This window comes from Bubalus kerabau, chromosome 6 (genome assembly GCF_029407905.1).
Source record: "Bubalus kerabau isolate K-KA32 ecotype Philippines breed swamp buffalo chromosome 6, PCC_UOA_SB_1v2, whole genome shotgun sequence".
Lineage (NCBI taxonomy): Eukaryota > Metazoa > Chordata > Mammalia > Artiodactyla > Bovidae > Bubalus > Bubalus kerabau.
This window is the reverse complement of record NC_073629.1, coordinates 50,848,185-50,867,209: the sequence shown is the minus strand read 5'-3', so window position 1 is coordinate 50,867,209 and position 19,025 is coordinate 50,848,185. Positions and strand designations below refer to the sequence as shown.

The window sequence follows — 19,025 nt, the reverse complement described above, 5'->3', positions numbered from 1 at the left end:
CAGGAGTGGGGCGAGGAATAGTAATAATATGTGAGGATCCATGGATTGAGGTCACTTGAGGGGACAGAATTACAGACTTTGGGATACTAGAGATATTGAGTTGATAGGGCTAGCTATCTGAGAAATGAGATTCTTGAAATTTATTGGGGAGACAGGAGTGAGGCTAATGACAGTGGAGATGACTATTGGATTGAGTTCCTACAGTAGTAGAGGAGAAAGTTCTATGAAGTAAGAAATATACAGAGGGATGTTGGAAGGATAACCTGGATAGATTTGGAAGTCACTAAGAGCTTAATATGTGAGTTTCCCAAATAAACAAGTTTGCATCTGTCTTTTAAAAAATAAAACCACAAGAAAATCCAAATAACTAAGGTAATCTTTAAAAACTTAGAATGTTCATCAGTTTACTTTGGAGGCAGATATTGTTGACCCTAAATTGTAAATTGATTTCTCAGATCCATGAGACTTAAAGAAGAAATTTCCACAGTCCCTTATGAATCAGAGAATTAGAAAAGTCAGTTCTGTTAGATCTTTAAAACGTTTTTTCAGTAGTACTTGCGTATTCAGAAGTGCTGGAAGAACGTTGGCAGAAAATTGGAGCCATAGAGTAAGCCCAAACTAGGACAGCAAAGTCATTATTCTGCTTTTTAGTGAAGAAAGTCTTTTTTTAAATAGTTGTGACCCTTGGTACTTTACTAAAAGCACTTTACTGGAACTTCATTTGGATGCAAGGCTTTACCAAAGTAATTAGGAAAACAAGGATTGAATATTTAGTAGTAACTTCTAAAACTTTACCATATTTTGTGATACATAAGACAGTTCTTTTTCTTTAAATTACATTAAATATATCACTATATAGATAACAAAATTGAGTAAATATAGTATTTATTACTACCTTATTTCTCCAAGTAGAATCTTAGAGCATCATATAATTCATTTGATTTACGCTGAATGGTGTAGACATTTAAGTTGGTGTTGATGCCAGCCTTAATTTAGAATGTTTTCCTTGTGCTCCCAAATGAATAAGGGAAAATAACTTTAAACATTTTACAAAATTAAAAGACAGTGCCTGAAGGAAACAAGAACTTTCTTGGGTTTAAAAATGAAGCGGTAAGATTTAATCACTGTACACCTCTGATGAAGAGATACATTTCACAGAAACTATGGTAAGAGTAAATGTTCAAGAAAAGGAAGTAAGGCGATGACTAAGGCATGGAAATGGAAGAAGTTGGACTGGCTATAGTAATCTAGAATGAGTCCTAGAAATAAGAGAGTTGCTAAAAGTGGAAAGAATAAGGAAGTGAGGATAAGTTACCTATTTTGATGACAATATTTTTATTTCTAATCTATAGGTGGTTTCAGAATAGTGCTTAATTCTTTAGTTTGTCTTTCCACAACATTTTCTAGCAGGGAGATGCATGAAGGCTTTAAGAGGTATTACTTTTGAAGAACTGAAGTCTTAGGATTCTGATTCTAATCTTTTTATTTGAGCTTTGTACTTTATTTTGTGGTAGTAAGAGTCATTCCTCCATCTCCAGCCATCTTCTCTCATGCTTCCAAATTGTTTTGCAGACTAATGCTAAGACTTCTAAAGAAAGGGTAAATGACTTATCAGAAATGTTGTAAAGAGTGGTTATGACATTCAGTATGTGTTTGTACTAGGCAGTTTCTAACTTTGAGATTTTTGATTTGTTCCTTTCATCAAAGTTTCCAGTGACCAAAAAATTTTTCCAGTCTTATATTTCTCTCCTGATAAAAGAAATGCATCATTTTAAGTAATACTATTCACAACTGTTACTCATTTAGATACTAAGAGTATAAAACTGGCAGTGCTTTTAAAAGATAATCTCTCTAGCTAATTATGTGTGAGGAAGTCAGATAAGCATTCTGGGCATCAGCTTCAATATTTATAAAATGAAGGGTCTAGAACCATTATTAAATAATAAACATTAATTACTATATACTTATTTATCAAAATAATAGCATGTTTTGGTTGAAAGAAATTGAGATTGGAGCCAGAGGTTGAAGTCTTTAATTTCAGAAACTTAGTTTTCCCATTTGTAAAATGCTTTATCAGTAGAGTTTTGCATGTGATGTCTGGTAATTATGTGAAACTTTGCAAGTTCAAAAGTATATATATTATAAATAGAACAGTTACTCAGGGAGTAAGTGCCTTATATGTGCTGGACTGTGTGATGAAGTTCACTTTGCTATCTTTTCTGATTTTAAAATTTATTAAGTCACTGAATTCCATAAAAATATTAAAATCATTATGACTAAATGAATTTTTTTTGTTTCACTGCTTATTTTTTAATTTTTTGAAAACTTATTGAAGTATAGTTGGTTTATAATGTGTTTAATTTTTGCTGTACAGCAAGGTGACTCAATTATACATAATTATATTTTGAAATTTTCCATTATGGTTTATCATAGGATATTGAGTATGGTTCCCTGTGTTGTACAGTAGGACCTTGTTGTTTATCCATCCTATGTTTGCTTTTGCTAATCTCAAACTCCTGCCCTTCCCTCCTCTGCCCCTCTCTTCTTTGCAGCACAAGTCTATTCTCTATACCTATGAGTCTGTTTTTGTTTCATAGATATGTTCATTTATGTCATATTTTAGATTCCACACATAAGTGATATCCTATGATATTTGTCTTTCTGACTTCTCTCTGTATGATAATCTCTAGGTCCATTCATATTGCTGCAAATGGTATTATTTAAATTTTTTTTTTTAGTGGCCACATAGTATTCCATTGTGTGTGTGTGTACCACGTCTTCTTATTCATTCATCTGTTGATGGCCATTTAGTTTGTTTCCATGTCTTGGCTATTTTGAATAGTGATTGGGGTGCATGTATCCTTTTGAACCATGTTTTTCTCTGGATATATGCCCAGGAGTGGGATTGCTGGATCATACAGCAATACTAGTGTTTTCAGAAACCTCCATACTATTTTCCATAGTGAAGTGGAAGTCACTCAGTCATGTCCAACTCTTTGCAACCCTATGGACTATACAGTCCATGGAATTCTCCAGGACAGAATATTAGAGTGAGTAGCTTTCTCAAGGGACCTTCCCAACCCAGGGATCAAACTCAGGTCTCCCATGCTGCAGGCAGATTCTTTACCAGTTGAGCCACCAGGGAAGCCCTGTTTTCCAAAGTGGCTGAACCAATTTACATTTCCCCCAACAGTGTAGGAATGTTCCCTTTTTTTCCCACCCTCTTCACCGTTTATTATTTGTAGACTTTTTAATGAAGGCTAATCTGATTGGTATGAAGTGGTACTTCGTTGTAATTTTGATTTATATTTCTCTAGTAATTAGTGATGTAAAGCTAATTTTCATATACCTATTGCCCATCCATATCTCGTCTTAGGAGAAATGTCAGTTTAGGTCTTTTGCCCATTTTTCGATTGAGTTGTTTCTTTATTGTTGAATTATAGGAGCTGTACAGAGGAAATGTAGCTTAACATAACAAGGGCTATTTATGACAAAACCACAGCCAGTATAATGCTCAATAGTGAAGGGCTGAAAGCCTTCCCACTAAAATCTAGAACAAGACAAGGATTTACCACTTCTCTTAAACTTAATATTGGAAGTCCTAGCCACAGCAATCAGACAAGAAAAAGAAATAAAACATACTCAGATTGGTAGAGAAGAGGTAAAATAGTCATTATACGCAAATGACAATAGATGACAGTGTTCTACTATAATAGAAGAAAACCCTAAAGGTGTCACACAGAAACTACTAGAACTGATAAATGAATTCAGCAAGGTAGCAACATACAGAAATTGGTTGCATTTTTTAATATTAACAATGAAATACCAGAAAGAGAATGTGAACACTCCCTTATAAAATTGCATCAAAAAATAAAATTAATAATAAACCTCACCTAGGAGGTAAAAGACTTACATACTGAGAACTATAAGACATTAATAAAGGAAATTAAAGATGACTCAAAGAAATGGAAAGATATCCCTTGCTCTTGGATTCGAAGAATTGTTGCTGTTGTTCAGTCACTCAGTTGTGTCCAGCTGTTTGTGACCTGATGGACAGCAGCACAGCAGGCTTCCCTGTCCTTCACCATCTCCTGGAACTTGCTCAAACTCATGTCCATTGAGTCGGTGATGCTATCTCACCATCTTGTCCTCTGCTGCCCCCTTCTTCTTTTGCCTTCAATCTTTCCCAGCATCAGTGTCTTTCCCAGTGAGTTGGCTCTTCGCATCAGGTGGCCAAAGTATTGGAGCTTCAGCATCAGTCCTTCCGATGACTATTCAGGACTGATTTCCTTTAGGATTGACTGGTTTGCTCTTTTTGCAGTCCAAGAGACTCTCAAGAGTCTTCTTCAATACCACAGTTCAAAAGCATCAATTCTTTTGGGAAAAGAATTTGAAAAATAATACATGTATATGTATAACTGAGTTACTTTGCTGTACTCCTGAAAGTATGATGTTGAATGGTTTGACTTGGAAATGAACTGAGATCATTCTGTCATTTTTGACGTTGCACCCAAGTACTGTATTTTGGACTCTCTTGTTGATTATGAGGGCTACCCCCTTTCTTTTCCAGGATTATAGTAGGTATAATGGTCATCTGAATTAAATTCGCCCATTCCCATCCATTTTAGTTCTCTGATTCCTAAGACGTCAGTGTTTACTCTTGCCATCTCCTGCTTGACCATGTCCATTCAACATTATAGTAATCCAAGTATATGCCCCAACCTCCAATGCCAAAGAAGCTGAAGTTGATCAGTTCTGTGAAGACTAACACCAAAAAAAGATGTCCTTTTTATCATAGGGGATTGGAATGCAAAAGTAGGAAATCAAGAGACACCTGGAGTAACAGGCAAGTTTGGCCTTGGAGTACAAATGAAGCAGGGCAAAAGCTAACAGAATTCTGCCAAGAAAACGCACTAGTCGTAGCAAACACCCTTTTTCAACAACACAAGAGATGACTTTTCACATGACATCACCAAATGGTCAATACCAGAATCAGATTGATTACATTCTTTGCAGCTGAAGATGGAGAAGCTCTATACAGTCGGCAAAAACAAGACCTGGAACTGACTGTGGCTTAGATAATCAGCTTCTTATAGCAAAATTCAGGCGTACACTAAAGAAAGTGGGGAAAACCACTAGGCCAGTCAGATATGACCTAAATCAAACCCCCTATGATTATACAGTGGAGGTGAAGAATTTACCAGATCTAATCAAGGGATTAGATCTGGTAGAGTGCCTGAAGAACTATGGACAGAGGTTTGTGATATTGTATAGGAGGCATTGACCAAAACTGTCCCAAAGGAAATTGAGTGCAAGAAGGCAAAGTGATTGTATGAGGAGGCTTTACAAATAGCTGAGGAAAGAAGAGAAGCAGAAAACAGGATGAAAGGGAAAGGTATACCCAACTGAATGCAGAGTTCCAGAGAATACCACGGAAAGACAACAAGGCCTTCTTCAATAAACAATTCAAAAATAAATAGAGGAAAACAACAGAATGGGAAAGACTAGAGATCTCTTCAAGCAAATTTGAGATATCAGAGGAACATTTTATGGAAAGATGGGTAAAGTAAAGGACAGAAACAGTAAAGACCTAATAGAAACAGAAGAGATCAAGAGGAGATGGCAAGAATACACAGAACTATACAAAAAAGGTCTTAATGACGCGGATAACCACGATGGTGTGGTCACTCACCTAGAGCCAGACATCCTGGAGTGTGAAATCAAGTGGACCTCAGGAAGCACTGCTGCCAGTAAAGCTAGTGGAAATGATGGAATTCCAACAGAACTATTTAAAATCCTAAAAGATGATGCTATTAAAGTGTTGCACTCCATATGTCAGCAAATTTGGAAAATCCAGCAGTGGCCACAGGACTGCAAAAGGTCAGTCTTCATCTCAGTTCTGAAGAAGGGCAGTATTAAAGAATGTTCAAACTATCAGACAATTGCACTCATTTCCCATGCTAATAAGGTTATACTCAAAATCGTTCAAGCTAGGCTTCAGCAGTATGTGAACTAAGAACTTCCAGATGTACAAGCTGGGTTTAGAAAAGGCAGAGGAACCGAGATCAACTTGATAGCATTCACTGGATCATAGATAAAGCAAGGGAATTCCAGAAAAACAACTACTTCTGTTTCATTGACTACCCTAAAAATTGTGTGGATCATTACAAACTGTGGAAAACTCTTATTAGAGAGATGGAGATATCAGACCGTCTTACCTGTCTCCTAAGAAACCTGTATACAGGTCAAGAAGCAACAGTTATGACCTTACATGGAGCAACTGGTTCAAAATTGAGAAAGGAGTACGACAGGGCTGTATACTGTTACCCTGTTTATTTAACTTATATGCAGAGTACATCATACAAAATGCTGAACTGGGTGAGTTACAACCTGGAATCAAGATTGCTGGGAGAAATATAAACAACCTCAGATATGCAGATAATAGATAGCGTTCTAATGGCAGAAAGCAAAGAGGAACTAAAGAACCTCTTGATGAGGTGAAAACTGGCTTAAAACTCAGTATTAAAAAACTAAGATCATGGCATCTGGTCCTGGCACTTCATGACAGATAGAAGGGGAAAAGGTGGAAGCAGTGATGATTTCCTCTTCTTGGGCTCTAAAATCTCTGCGGATGGTGACTGCAGCCATGAAATTAGAAGATGACTGTTTCTTGGCAGGAAAGCTATGACAAACCATTAAACTGTGTATTAAAAAGCAAAAACATCACTTTGATGACAAAGGTTCATATAATCAAGGCTGTGGTCTTTCCATTAGTTATGTATGGATGTGCAAGTTGGACCATAAAGAAGGCAAAGTGCCAAAGAATTGATGCTTTTGAACTGTGGTGCTATAGAATACTCTTGAGAGACTCTTGCGCTGGAAGGAGATCAAACCAGTCAATCCTAAAGGAAATCAACCCTGAATATTCATTAGAAGGACTGATGCTGAAGTTGAAGTTCCAATACTTTGGCCATCTGATGCGAACAGCTGACACTGGAAAAGACCTTGATGCTGGGAAGGATTGAGGACCAAAGAAGAGGGCAACAGAGAATGAGATGGTTGGATGGCATCACCTATTCAGTGGATATGAACTTGGGCAAACTCTGAGATGGTGAGGGACAGAGAGGCCTGGCATGCTGCAGTCCATGAGGTCACAAAGAGTTGGACACGACTTGGCTATTAACAACAAAAAGGAAAGATGTGAAGATTATTCTCAACAGGAAGAACAGTGTTTTATGAAAAAACTGTGTAATAACCCCTCATAAAGCACTGTAGTAATAATTTGCTTTAGAAAGAATATTGAGATATGGTTGTAATTTATTCACTTCATTTCTAGGTAAGTAAAGGAAATTAAAGTGAGAAGTCCGCAGAATATTACAGTATATGTTTACTTTGATTAATTTTATAAAAATAATATCTTTGAAATATAGTTGATAGACTTTTTACAGTATTTCCAAATAAAATGGGGAGGGACTGTTGAAAAGCTTTGTTTTGCTGTTTTTCTCCTGTTTTTAATTTGTTTACCTTTAATAAGTGGCTTTTATCAAAATGCATGTTTCTTTAAGATAAAAGGGAAACTTTAATAGTGAATGAATAGCTGCTTTTCCAAAGAAACTTAAGCTATGGAAAAAACATTTTGATGATGAATGTTTGGAAATGCATCCATCATTATAGAATTTTGTTGCTGAAAGTGATATGTGACACCTACAACTATCATATCTTGGACTATATCCACACTTGGAAAACATTTCGAAAACAAATTTATTGCTTGTTTTAAAGTCAGTGTGAAGGAAGAGATGTGTGTGTTGGGGGAGGGAAAGAGGGAGATTTATTTATAAGGAGTTGGGTCACATGAGTTTGGAGGTTTGGCAAGTCCAAACTGCAAGGTAGGGCCAGGGAAGAGTTGCAGTTCTAGCCCAAAGGCAGTCTGCTTACAACCTGCTTGAAAGCCTACTGGCATCATTTCTTTTTGAAGGAAGGTCAGTTTTTATTCTGTTAAGTCCTTCTACTGATTGAATGAAGCCCACCCATATTATGAAGGGTATTGTGCTTTACATATTCCAAACTAAGCAATTTACATATTAATATTTTATCCAAAAATACCTTCACAGAAACATCCAGGATAATATTTGACTGAATTATCTGGGCACTGTTGCCCAGCTCAATTGACACAAAATCATATTACAGTCATTTTCAGTGGAGTTTGGAACTCTTTGTTAAAAATATAAAGATAGAGTATTTTCTTATTAGTTTGTTAAAATAACACTGACATTTAACCACATTTTTGCATAAAATGGAATTGGAAGGTATAGTCAACAGTTGACTTTTTCCATTTAGATCTTTTTATATCTTTGTGAGGTGTCATTTATTTCCCCAGCTGTGACAGCAACTAAATTTAGCCTAAATGTTTCAGTTTATAACCTAGGCATTCAGATTGCTTTGCCATTAAATATTAAACCAAGATTTTAGAAATAATGAAGCATGTCAAATTCATTGCTTTTATTAAAATTGTTTCATATTGATAAGTTATGGCCCCAAGGCTTTTGCTTTTTCATTAAAGAAGTAAAAAAAGAACTATTTGAAATAATGCTTATTTCCACTAGGGACAAGAGAATAGAGCTAATGGGGGGATCATTAAGTTGAGCTATGCTACATAAACCCATGGTGACCTAGGCACTGACTCCCATGGCAGGTTGTGTGGAAGCTGCGGGCATCACTGACAAAGTCACTGTTAAGACAGGAGGGTGAGCCCCCAGCAAGGTGAGCTGCCCTACCTGCTGGCTGGCTGGACTGTATGCTCATGGAGGGCAGGGCTGGGGCTGAGTGTTCCTCTTTGTCCCCAAGGAACTTGGCACATGGCAAGTGCTCAGTAAACATTGTGAGTTAATAAACAGGTTTAAAAAATGTTTATTTCATTTTTGTTTCTTTTTAAAATTTCTATTTTTGTGGGTTTCATAATTATGTAATACAATAATATAGTATTATAGGTAATATACATACAGGAATATTCAGAAATTTTACTGATTGGGGTATATAATAAAACATTTTTGGAGATTTCATCTAGAAGATAAGGAAGTTTAATGTAAAATTTGACGAAGAGGATGATGGAAAGAAGCCTTAAAGCACTTTGGAAAATGAAGGGTAATTGTTTTCAGCTTGGACTTTTCTTTTTCTGAAATGTTTTGTTGTTATTGGGAGTTTTTCAATTTGAAATAGAATTCACATTTATAGTGGGAAATATTAACTAACATACCAATTAAATTTACTGAGCAGTGCATTCTCTTGGCTGTTTTCAAATCTACTTTGGTAGCCAAATAATAAGGGAAAAGTGCATGAAAGAATAGAATTAGAGTAGTAATACCAGACTATGAAAGCTGGGTGAATTCTTTCTCTGCTGTTTAGTTAGACTTTACATTTATAAATAGAATTTTATAATGATTTAAAGTAGGGAAAGAAGGGACTTCTGTGGTGGTCCAGTGATTAAGACTCCATGCTTCAGGGGTGTGGGTTTGATTCCTGGTCAGGGAACTAAGATCCCTCATGCCACTTGATGTGGTCAAAAAACATTTTTTTTTTCAGTAGGGAAAGAAAAGGCAGATATTTTGAAATGATTTATTTGTAAATAACACATGTGATTAAACCATGGATGATTTGGAAAGATAAAACAACTAGAGATATAGAAAGGGATGATACCTGAATGTTCTGAATATTGAATATTGATATTTAGCATTTTGATCTCTGAATATCTTGAATATGGGAGATGTAAAGAGCACCAAGTTATTAGCCAATTTGAAAATTATTCTTGAAGAATAGGAAATGATGCTTTTTTAGGCAGCAGGTAGATGGGAATATCTTTGGAAGACTGGAGGAGCCTTGCAGAACAGTGATTTTTATGTGTTAGTATCTTGTTTCCTGTACTGTGTAGCACTTTATGAATGACCATGGTCCTATTGAGAGGTTGATGGACTCCCATTTTATGGAAAAGGTATAAAGTGCCTTGGTAACTTGCCCAAGGTCAAAATGTACTATAAATGCAGAGCCCAGATTTTGAACCCAGGTTTATTTGATTCTGTTCAAACCCTTCTTCACTGAGAGTCTGCTGTGGTGCTGGGAATAGTGCTTGTACCTTAGGAGTTCAGAGGAGAATAATACATGGCTCCTGTCCTCAACATAGTGTTGCAAATGAGTAAGATAGTAATCTGTAGGGAGCCTTGGGGAGCCAGAGAAAGACCATTTAGCTCAGTCTGAAATTTTAGGGGCATTTTCTGTCTGAACTGGATCTCAAGGAAGGAGTAAGAGTTAATTGCAAAGAGATGATCTGTGGAGGATGTTGCTTGCAGCCAGGGGGAACCACATGTGTAAAGATATTTAGGCATAAAAATAGCATGATTTATGCTGAAGAACATATTTCTGTCTGAGTCTTAAAGGATGAGATTGGTGGTGACCAGCAGAAAGAAGAGCCTGAGTTTTTCTTTTCATACATGATTATCTGGACAAATATCGGAAACTGGTTAAAATATTTGTGGATAAAATTTCAGCCTTTTCAGTGTGGTTTTATCTTCCTTTTCTAGGATCAGTTCGACAGCCTAGACAAGCATACACAATGGGGAATTGACTTCTTGGAAAGATATGCCAAATTTGTTAAAGAGAGGATAGAAATTGAACAGAACTATGCGAAACAATTGAGGTAAGTTATATTTTTTTTTTTTCAGTTTTCAGAAATGAAATTACATGTTTAAATAGTTAGCTTTAGATAATGTGATACACTAGGAGTTGAATTCTGTGTTTTTCATCAGAGTTAGATTGAATTAGGTAACTGGTTTGTTTTATTTATTTATTTTTATTTTATTTTATTTTTAAACTTTACAATATTGTATTGGTTTTGCCAAATATTGAAATGAATCCGCCACAGGTATACATGTGTTCCCCATCCTGAGCCCTCCTCCCTCCTCCCTCCCCATACCATCTCTCTGGGTCGTCCCAGTGCACCAGCCCCAAGCATCCAGTATCGTGCATCGAACCTGGACTGGCGACTCGTTTCATATATGATATTATACGTATTTCAACGCCATTCTCCCAAATCATCCCACCCTCTCCCTCTCCCACAGAGTCTATAAGACTGTTCTATACATCTGTGTCTCTTTTGCTGTCTCGTATACAGGGTTATTGTTACCATCTTTCGAAATTCCATATATATGCGTTAGTATACTGTATTGGTGTTTTTCTTTCTGGCTTACTTCACTCTGTATAATAGGCTCCAGTTTCATCCATCTCATTAGAACTGATTCAAATGTATTCTTTTTAATGGCTGAGTAATACTCCATTGTGTATATGTACCATAGCTTTCTTATCTATTCATCTGCTGATGGACATCTAGGTTGCTTCCATGTCCTGGCTATTATAAACAGTGCTGCGATGAACATTGGGGTACACGTGTCTCTTTCCCTTCTGGTTTCCTCAGTGTGTATGCCCAGAAGTGGGATTGCTGGATCATAAGGCAGTTCTATTTCCAGTTTTTTAAGGAATCTCCACACTGTTCTCCATAGTGGCTGTACTAGTTTGCATTCCCACCAACAGTGGAAGAGGGTTCCCTTTTCTCCACACCGTCTCCAGCATTTATTGCTTGTAGACTTTTAGGTAACTGGTTTGTTTTAGTGACTGGTTTAATTAAATCATTGCCTAGTATCACAAGGAATATTGGCTGGCTAGATCATGAGCAGCTTTCATTCCAGAAAGATACTTAAAATTATACAATCAAGAAGCAAAATTCCTGGAAAAGGAAATAACTTGGTAATATTAATAATTTTGTGCTTTACAGTTTTTTCCCCTGAACTTTTTGCGTTAGTAATCTTTCCAAAATATTGATTTCTCCAGTTTCTCATTTCTTCATAGTTTCTAAGACTTACAAAGTGAGTGTGATGAGCTGTGTTTCTTTCTGTCAAAAAGTAGATGTATATTACTGATAAAAAATTCTGGAATATGTGTTAGGAGATAAAAATTTTAAAGGGAAAATTTTAATCTTAAAACAAATGGAACTTAAGATTTTATTCAAGCAGAAAATCATTGTTGGACCACAACCTGATAACTAGTTTTGCTGCAACTTACTCAATAAAAATAGTATTTGAAGCCTGAAGACTAGAAAACAGTATAAGGTTCTAGGTAAAGTGGTTAGGGTTCTTTATGTTGTATAGTGACAGAAAAATCCAGCCCACAAGGCACACATGATTAAGGGTCCAAGCATAATTTGATTTGTGGGTCAGATGTGTTCAGGCTCCTGTTTCTTGGCTCTTCTTCCCATTGTTGCCTTTATACTCAAGTTTTATTCAGTACCATCCTTTTTACCCGGTAGCCCTAGATTTCATATCTTCATACTCCCACATCCTGGGGAAGAACGATGATCTTTGTTGTGCGTTTGAGGGGAGGAGATAGGAAGGGAAAGGGGGAAGGAAGAAAGTGAAAGAAAGGAGAGGGAGGAGATGGAAGGAGAGCAGAGTGCAAGCCTGTATCAGCTTCTCCTCTCCAGAAGTCACAGCAAAAGTCTCCTTTTGCCGACCCTGGTTAGATTATATGCTTATCCTGAACAGTTCACTGAAGTGAGAATGTTAGATTGATTTATAGCTAATTAATTGCCCAAAAGAAATATAAGGTAGTAGATCACAGGAGGAAGGAAGATTTTGAGTGATAAACTACATATGCCCACCATTTGTAGCAGTTTATTCAAGGAGCTGACTGGTTGTGGCCATGAGATAGACTAGTATGATGAATAGGTTACTTATAATGATATACATACTACTGTTTTGACATGTATTAAAATTGTAGCATCATGCTAATTTCTTGATCCATTTGCATCCTATGTTTTTTTTTAAAAAAAGTAATTTCCATATGGAAATATAACCAAGGAAGCTACAAGTATATTAATAATAATTGTGAAGATATTTTATCTGCCCAAAAGTTTTGACTTGGGAACTTTACTGTGCAAGAATCTGGAAGCATTAAAGGACCTCTGAAAAGTTAAAATAGCAGTAAAAAGAATGTGTTCATGTGTGAACAATGAAAAATTTCCCTCATTTAATTTTTAATTTGATCTCAACTCTAGCACATTGTTTTCTGGTTTTTAAGTATGCCAGTAAAAGTGAAGAGAAGAAATGCTACAGACAATAATTCAGTGATGTGATGACAGTGTGAAGTGACAACAAAGAGTAAAATATTGCAAAAAACAAGATAAAATGTTTCCAGCTTAAAGGTACCTGTCAGTAAGGAAATGATGAAAAATACTGAGGAGTATACAATTTAAACAAGTCAGATATAGCAGCATATTTAAACTTAAAAGAGTGTTCAGTCTGTCAGTGTGAAAAGCAAGCTATAGAACTGAAGGTACAGCAAGATGTTCTTGCTTACTTGAGGCTGAGTATATAGCTATGTATAAAATTTGTGTGTATTCTGAAGAGATCTAAATGGGATATACCCCAGATTGTTTTACCGTGGTTACCCCTGGGGAACGAGAGTGGGGGGGGGGGGGGGGGGAAGGGACAGAACTTATACTTATTACTTGTACTTTTCAATTATTGAAGTTTTTCTAGTGATTATGTAATCTTAAGCAAAGAATATGATATATTTAAAAGAATATCACCACAAATTTTAAAAGAAAAATTGGTAATTTATAAGGTAAGCCATCAGCAGTATGCTGTATTCAGTTGTCCAGAATAACTTGGGTCTCAAGGGTTTCAGGGTGGCCAAGATTTTAGCAGAGTAAAAGACTGTAATCAAACAGCAGACTTGTCTGCCCTTCTATTTTGTGACTGATAATAACGGTTATAATTTTCACTTACTTGCAAAGAGAGATTTTGACAGCACTTCTTTGGAGCAGGAGTGGTTAGAACCCACAATTACATGGTATGAAAATATACTTTTGTAGTGAGAAAATAGATGCTCTAGTTCAGTGATTTGCATCTTTTTTCTGTCCCAGCAGACTTTTTCTGTCCCAGCAGACTAAAGAAATTTAGTACATGTTCATCCTAACAGTGGCTTTCACTTGCAGTGATTCTCAACAAGAACAGGATTATTGGAAGGTGTTGAGGAATTCCAATAAAGAAGAGTTGGGAGGAGGCTTGTGTAACTTGAAAACCACAACTCCCTTTCCTTTGTCCACATTGATATTTGCTGCTTTGGATGAATAATTAGTAGATGATTGAATTATCAGCTGCTTTTTATAGTGTCTGTTTTGTCCAAAGGGAAGAAGTGTGCCTTGTTTATTTCCTTTTCTTTAATGAGAAAAATTCTTTTGGTTGACTCCCTCCTGTTTTGCTACCGCGGAGGAGGATAACTTCTTTTCATAGTGAGAACTCTTTTTTCTCCTAAATAATAACTGTATTCAGAATGTTAAATATTTTAAATATACTGCAGGATTAAATTTTGCAATATACTTTTGTAAATACACTTTTTATTTGCATAAATTTTCACATGATTTTGGCGCTCCCTAGTTTATTTTCCTCTGTCTTCTATTTGTCTGTATTGATGGCTTTGGTTTAATTTTATTTAAGTTTTGGTATTCACTTTTGGTAGTGATTTGAGGATGAGAATAAACAAAAAATAAAGCATCTAATTATGTTTGGAGACATAGTTATAAACAGTCCAACCATGTCCATTTTGATGGATAATAAGTGGTGACTTTGAATCACTTGGTAGAACTTTCCTTTGTTTGTAGACATAAAAAGTGGAAGTTACTCTAATAAATTTATGCTATTGTATATGTATGACAGAGATTGACTAAATTTTCTTATGTGAAAAAAGCTCTATGCATAATGGTATGTAGTATTTTTGTCTAGTAAAAATAATTACAGCAGTAAGTTCTGTCATAGAGATTGCTGTATGAAATTATATTTCTCTATTTCACCCCAGATCATTCCTTTTTGGCTCAAATGTGACAGTGTGGTACTGAAAGAAAAATGGATTGGATGACTAAAAATTACTCTTACCTTAACCAGAACAGAAATCTCTCCAGATTTCTTGGATCTTATTTCTGTTTCTGTACCTTGACAACCATGGTGACATAATGGGTACCTCTAGAGCTGAGTGAATATAAGTTGAATGCATGAATGATTGAATGATCTGTGTTTCAGTTTAGTTTAGAAATTAGGATCTCAGTATGCTGACCTTTGAACCATGTGCTGCTTTCTATCCATACTAGAGTTTATGTCATATATTATACATCAGTGTGAAGAGATTGCTCTACTAAGAGCTGTCCCCAATATTTAGGATAGGCTTAGATATAGAATAATGTAAATAAAACCAGTTTCTATTTTCTATTTGGTTTTTATTTTCTCATGCTACTTTATCAGAATTTTCTCTTTCTGTGTTCCTGTTTAGTAACAGAAGAACCTAGGGAGCTCATCTTTTGTGCTGACCTATGGAAAGTAGAGACTACTGTTTGCTTTTGGTCGGCCATTGTTTAACTTTTGAGGCTTTTGACTTCCCTGAGTGGGTTTTTTTGTTTTTTTTTTTTTTTAATTAGAGGATAATTGCTTTACAATGTTGTGTTAGTTTCTGCTGTACAACAGAAAGGCTCATCACCTTAACAAGAATTACAGTCTATTCCTGATTTTTGTATTAAAATGTTTTGTTAGATGATGAAGCCAAACCTAATAAATAAAGCATAAAGCTCTTAAGAAAGAAAATAGAGACTTCCTTGGTGGGCCAGTGGCTAAGACTCAGCTCCCTGGTCAGGGAACTAAATCTCACATGCTACAACTAAAAGACCCCACATGTGTCAGTTAAAAGACCCTACATGTGACAACGAAGGGCCCACGTGCACCACAACTAAGACCAGGTGCAACCAAATAATATTTTTAAAAAAGAAAAAAAGTTCAAACCAGTTGTGTTAAACATTTTGATAGTGAGCTTTCCAATGAAAAGGATTTAAAGATCTTCTTTAAACAACTATAAAGAATAAGAAGGTTGTTAATGATGTTGGCTGTATAGATCACTTAGTTAATCTCTTAGCTTTTTCATAATACCTTTAATATTTTTATTTCTAAGTTATTTGTAGCCATTTGAATTGTGTGGCAGTGTCTAAAATGAGATATAATGTTTATTTTATCATCCTAATGTTTAAAATATGGACACATCAGATAAATTAAGCTGTTTATTTGAATCTAGGACTATGTTGTATAGTTCTTCAAGAATCTAATATTTAGAGGGAAAACAAGTTATCACCTTGCAGAAGAAAATTTCTCTGAAAAGTGTAATACTTAAATATGGGTCAATCCGTTCCTTCCTTGGTCTAAATTGAGCAAATAAAATAATTTTTCTCTTTTCTGTCTTCAACATACCAGAAAACACTCTTCTGAAAGATTTGCAGTTGCCTAGAAATCACATTGTTATGCCTATTGCATCCTAAATAGTAATGAATTGTTGAATATGTTCTTTGAGTATAGAGTATGAAGCTGATAATACAGATACAAAATACAGAGCCCCATTCACATCTTACAAACTGTGTATCCTTGACATGGTAAAGATAAAGCAAAAGTAGGAACTGGCATTTTTAAGAAATAAGATACTTTGTTCACTTTCATATCCATTGAAACTTGTTTGAATTTCTTCTCCTAGGGCCTTCAGGCATAAATTCTTTCTTTAAATTTATTTATTTTAATTGGAGGCTAATTACTTTACAATATTGTATTGGTTTTGCCATACATCAACATGAATCCGCCACAGGCGTACACGTGTTCCCCATCCTGAACCCCCCTCCCACCTCCCTCCCCATACCAACCCTCTGGGTCATCGCAGTGCACTAGCCCCAAGCATCCTGAATCCTGCATCAAACCTGGACTGGCGATTCGTTTCTTATATGATATTATACATGTTTCAATGCCATTCTCCCAAATCATCCCATCCTCACCCTCTCCCACAGAATCCATAAGACTGTTCTATACATCTGTGTCTCTTTTGCTCTCTCACATACAGGGTTATCGTCACCATCTTTCTAAATTCCATATATATATGTGTTAGTATACTGTATTGGTGTTTTTCTTTCTGGCTTACTTCACTCTGTATAATAGGCTCCAGTTTCATCCACCTCATTAGAACTGATTCAAATGTATTCTTTTTAATGGCTGAGTAATACTCCATTGTGTATATGTACCACAGCTTTCTTACCTATTCATCTGCTGATGGACATCTAGGTTGCTTCCATGTCCTGGCTATTATAAACAGTGCTGCGATGAACATTGGGGTACACGTGTCTCTTTCCCTTCTGGTTTCCTCGGTGTATATGCCCAGCAGTGAGATTGCTGGGTCCTAAGGCAGTTCTGTTTCCAGTTTTTTAAGGAATCTCCACGCTGTTCTCTGTAGTGGCTGTACTAGTTTGCATTCCCACCAACAATGTAAGAGGGTTCCCTTTTCTTCACAGCCTCTCCAGCATTTATTGCTTGTAGACTTTTGGATAGCAGCCAATCTGACTGGCATGAAATGGTACCTCATTGTGGTTTTGATTTGCATTTCTCTGATAATGAGTGATGTTGAGCATCTTTTCATGTGTTTGTTAGCCATGTGTATGTCTTTTTTGGAGAAATGTCTATTTAGTTCTTTGGCCCATTTTTTGATTGGGTCGTTTATTTTTCTGGAATTGAGCTGCAGGAATTGCTTGTATATTTTTGAGATTAGTTGTTTGTCAGTTGCTTCATTTGCTGTTATTTTCTCCCATTCTGAAGGCTGTCTTTTCACCTTGCTTATAGTTTCCTTTGTTGTGCAGAAGCTTTTAATTTTAATTAGGTCCCATTTGTTTATTTTTGCTTTTATTTCCAGTGTTCTGGGAGGTGGGTCATAGAGGATCCTGCTGTGATTTATGTCGGGAGTGTATTTTGCCTATGTTCTCCTCTAGGAGTTTTATAGTTTCTGGTCTTATGTTTAGATCTTTAATCCATTTTGAGTTTATTTTTGTGTATGGTGTTAGAAAGTGTTCTAGTTTCATTCTTTTACAAGTGGTTGACCAATTTTCCCAGCACCACTTGTTAAAGAGATTGTCTTTTCTCCATTGTATATTCTTGCCTCCTTTGTCAAAGATAAGGTGTCCATAGGTGTGTGGATTTATCTCTGGGCTTTCTACCTGTTCCATTGATCTATATTTCTGTCTTTGTGCCAGTACCATACTGTCTTGATGACTGTGGCTTTGTAGTAGAGCCTGAAGTCAGGCAGGTTGATTCCTCCAGTTCCATTCTTCTTTCCCAAGATTGCTTTGGCTATTCGAGGTTTTTTTGTATTTCCATACAAACTGTGAAGTTATTTGTTCTAGCTCTGTGAAAAATACCGTTGGTAGCTTGATAGGGATTGCATTGAATCTATAGATTGTTTTGGGTAGTATACTCATTTTCACTATATTGATTCTTCCGATCCATGAACATGGTATATTTCTCCATCCATTAGTGTCCTCTTTGATTTCTTTCACCAGTGTTTTATAGTTTTCTATAAATAGGTCTTTAGTTTCTTTAGGTAGATATATTCCTGAGTATTTTATTCTTTTCGTTGCAATGGTGAATGGAATTGTTTACTTAATTTCTCTTTCCGTTTTCTCATTATTAGTGTATAGGAATGCAAGGGATTTCTGTGTGTTGATTTTATATCCTGCAACTTTACTATAGTCGTTGATTAGTTCTAGTAATTTTCTGGTGGAGTCTTTAGGGTTTTCTATGTAGAGGATCATGTCATCTGCAAACAGCGAGAGTTTTACTTCTTCTTTTCCAATTTGGATTCCTTTTATTTCTTTTTCTGCTCTGATTGCTGTGGCCAAAACTTCCAGAACTATGTTGAATAGTAGTGGTGACAGTGGGCACCCTGTCTTGTTCCTGACTTTAGGGGAAATGCTTTCAATTTTTCACCATTGAGGATAATGTTTGCTGTGGGTTTGTCATATATAGCTTTTATTATGTTGAGGTATGTTCCTTCTATTCCTGCTTTCTGGAGAGTTTTTATCATAAATGGATGTTGAATTTTGTCAAAGGCTTTCTCTGCATCTATTGAGATAATCCTAT

At 36.0% G+C, this 19,025-nt stretch overlaps 1 protein-coding gene across 5 annotated transcripts in view; it reads left to right on the top strand.

Annotated features, from left to right (window-relative positions):
* Positions 1 to 19,025, top strand: part of FNBP1L (formin binding protein 1 like) — a 124,585-nt gene that overhangs the window by 49,600 nt on the left and 55,960 nt on the right. For all 5 annotated transcript variants that reach the window (XM_055585089.1, XM_055585088.1, XM_055585086.1 and 2 more), the window contains one exon: positions 10,572 to 10,687. In XM_055585089.1, coding sequence (XP_055441064.1) covers positions 10,572 to 10,687 — 116 coding nt within the window. The remainder of the gene's footprint in view (positions 1 to 10,571; positions 10,688 to 19,025) is intronic.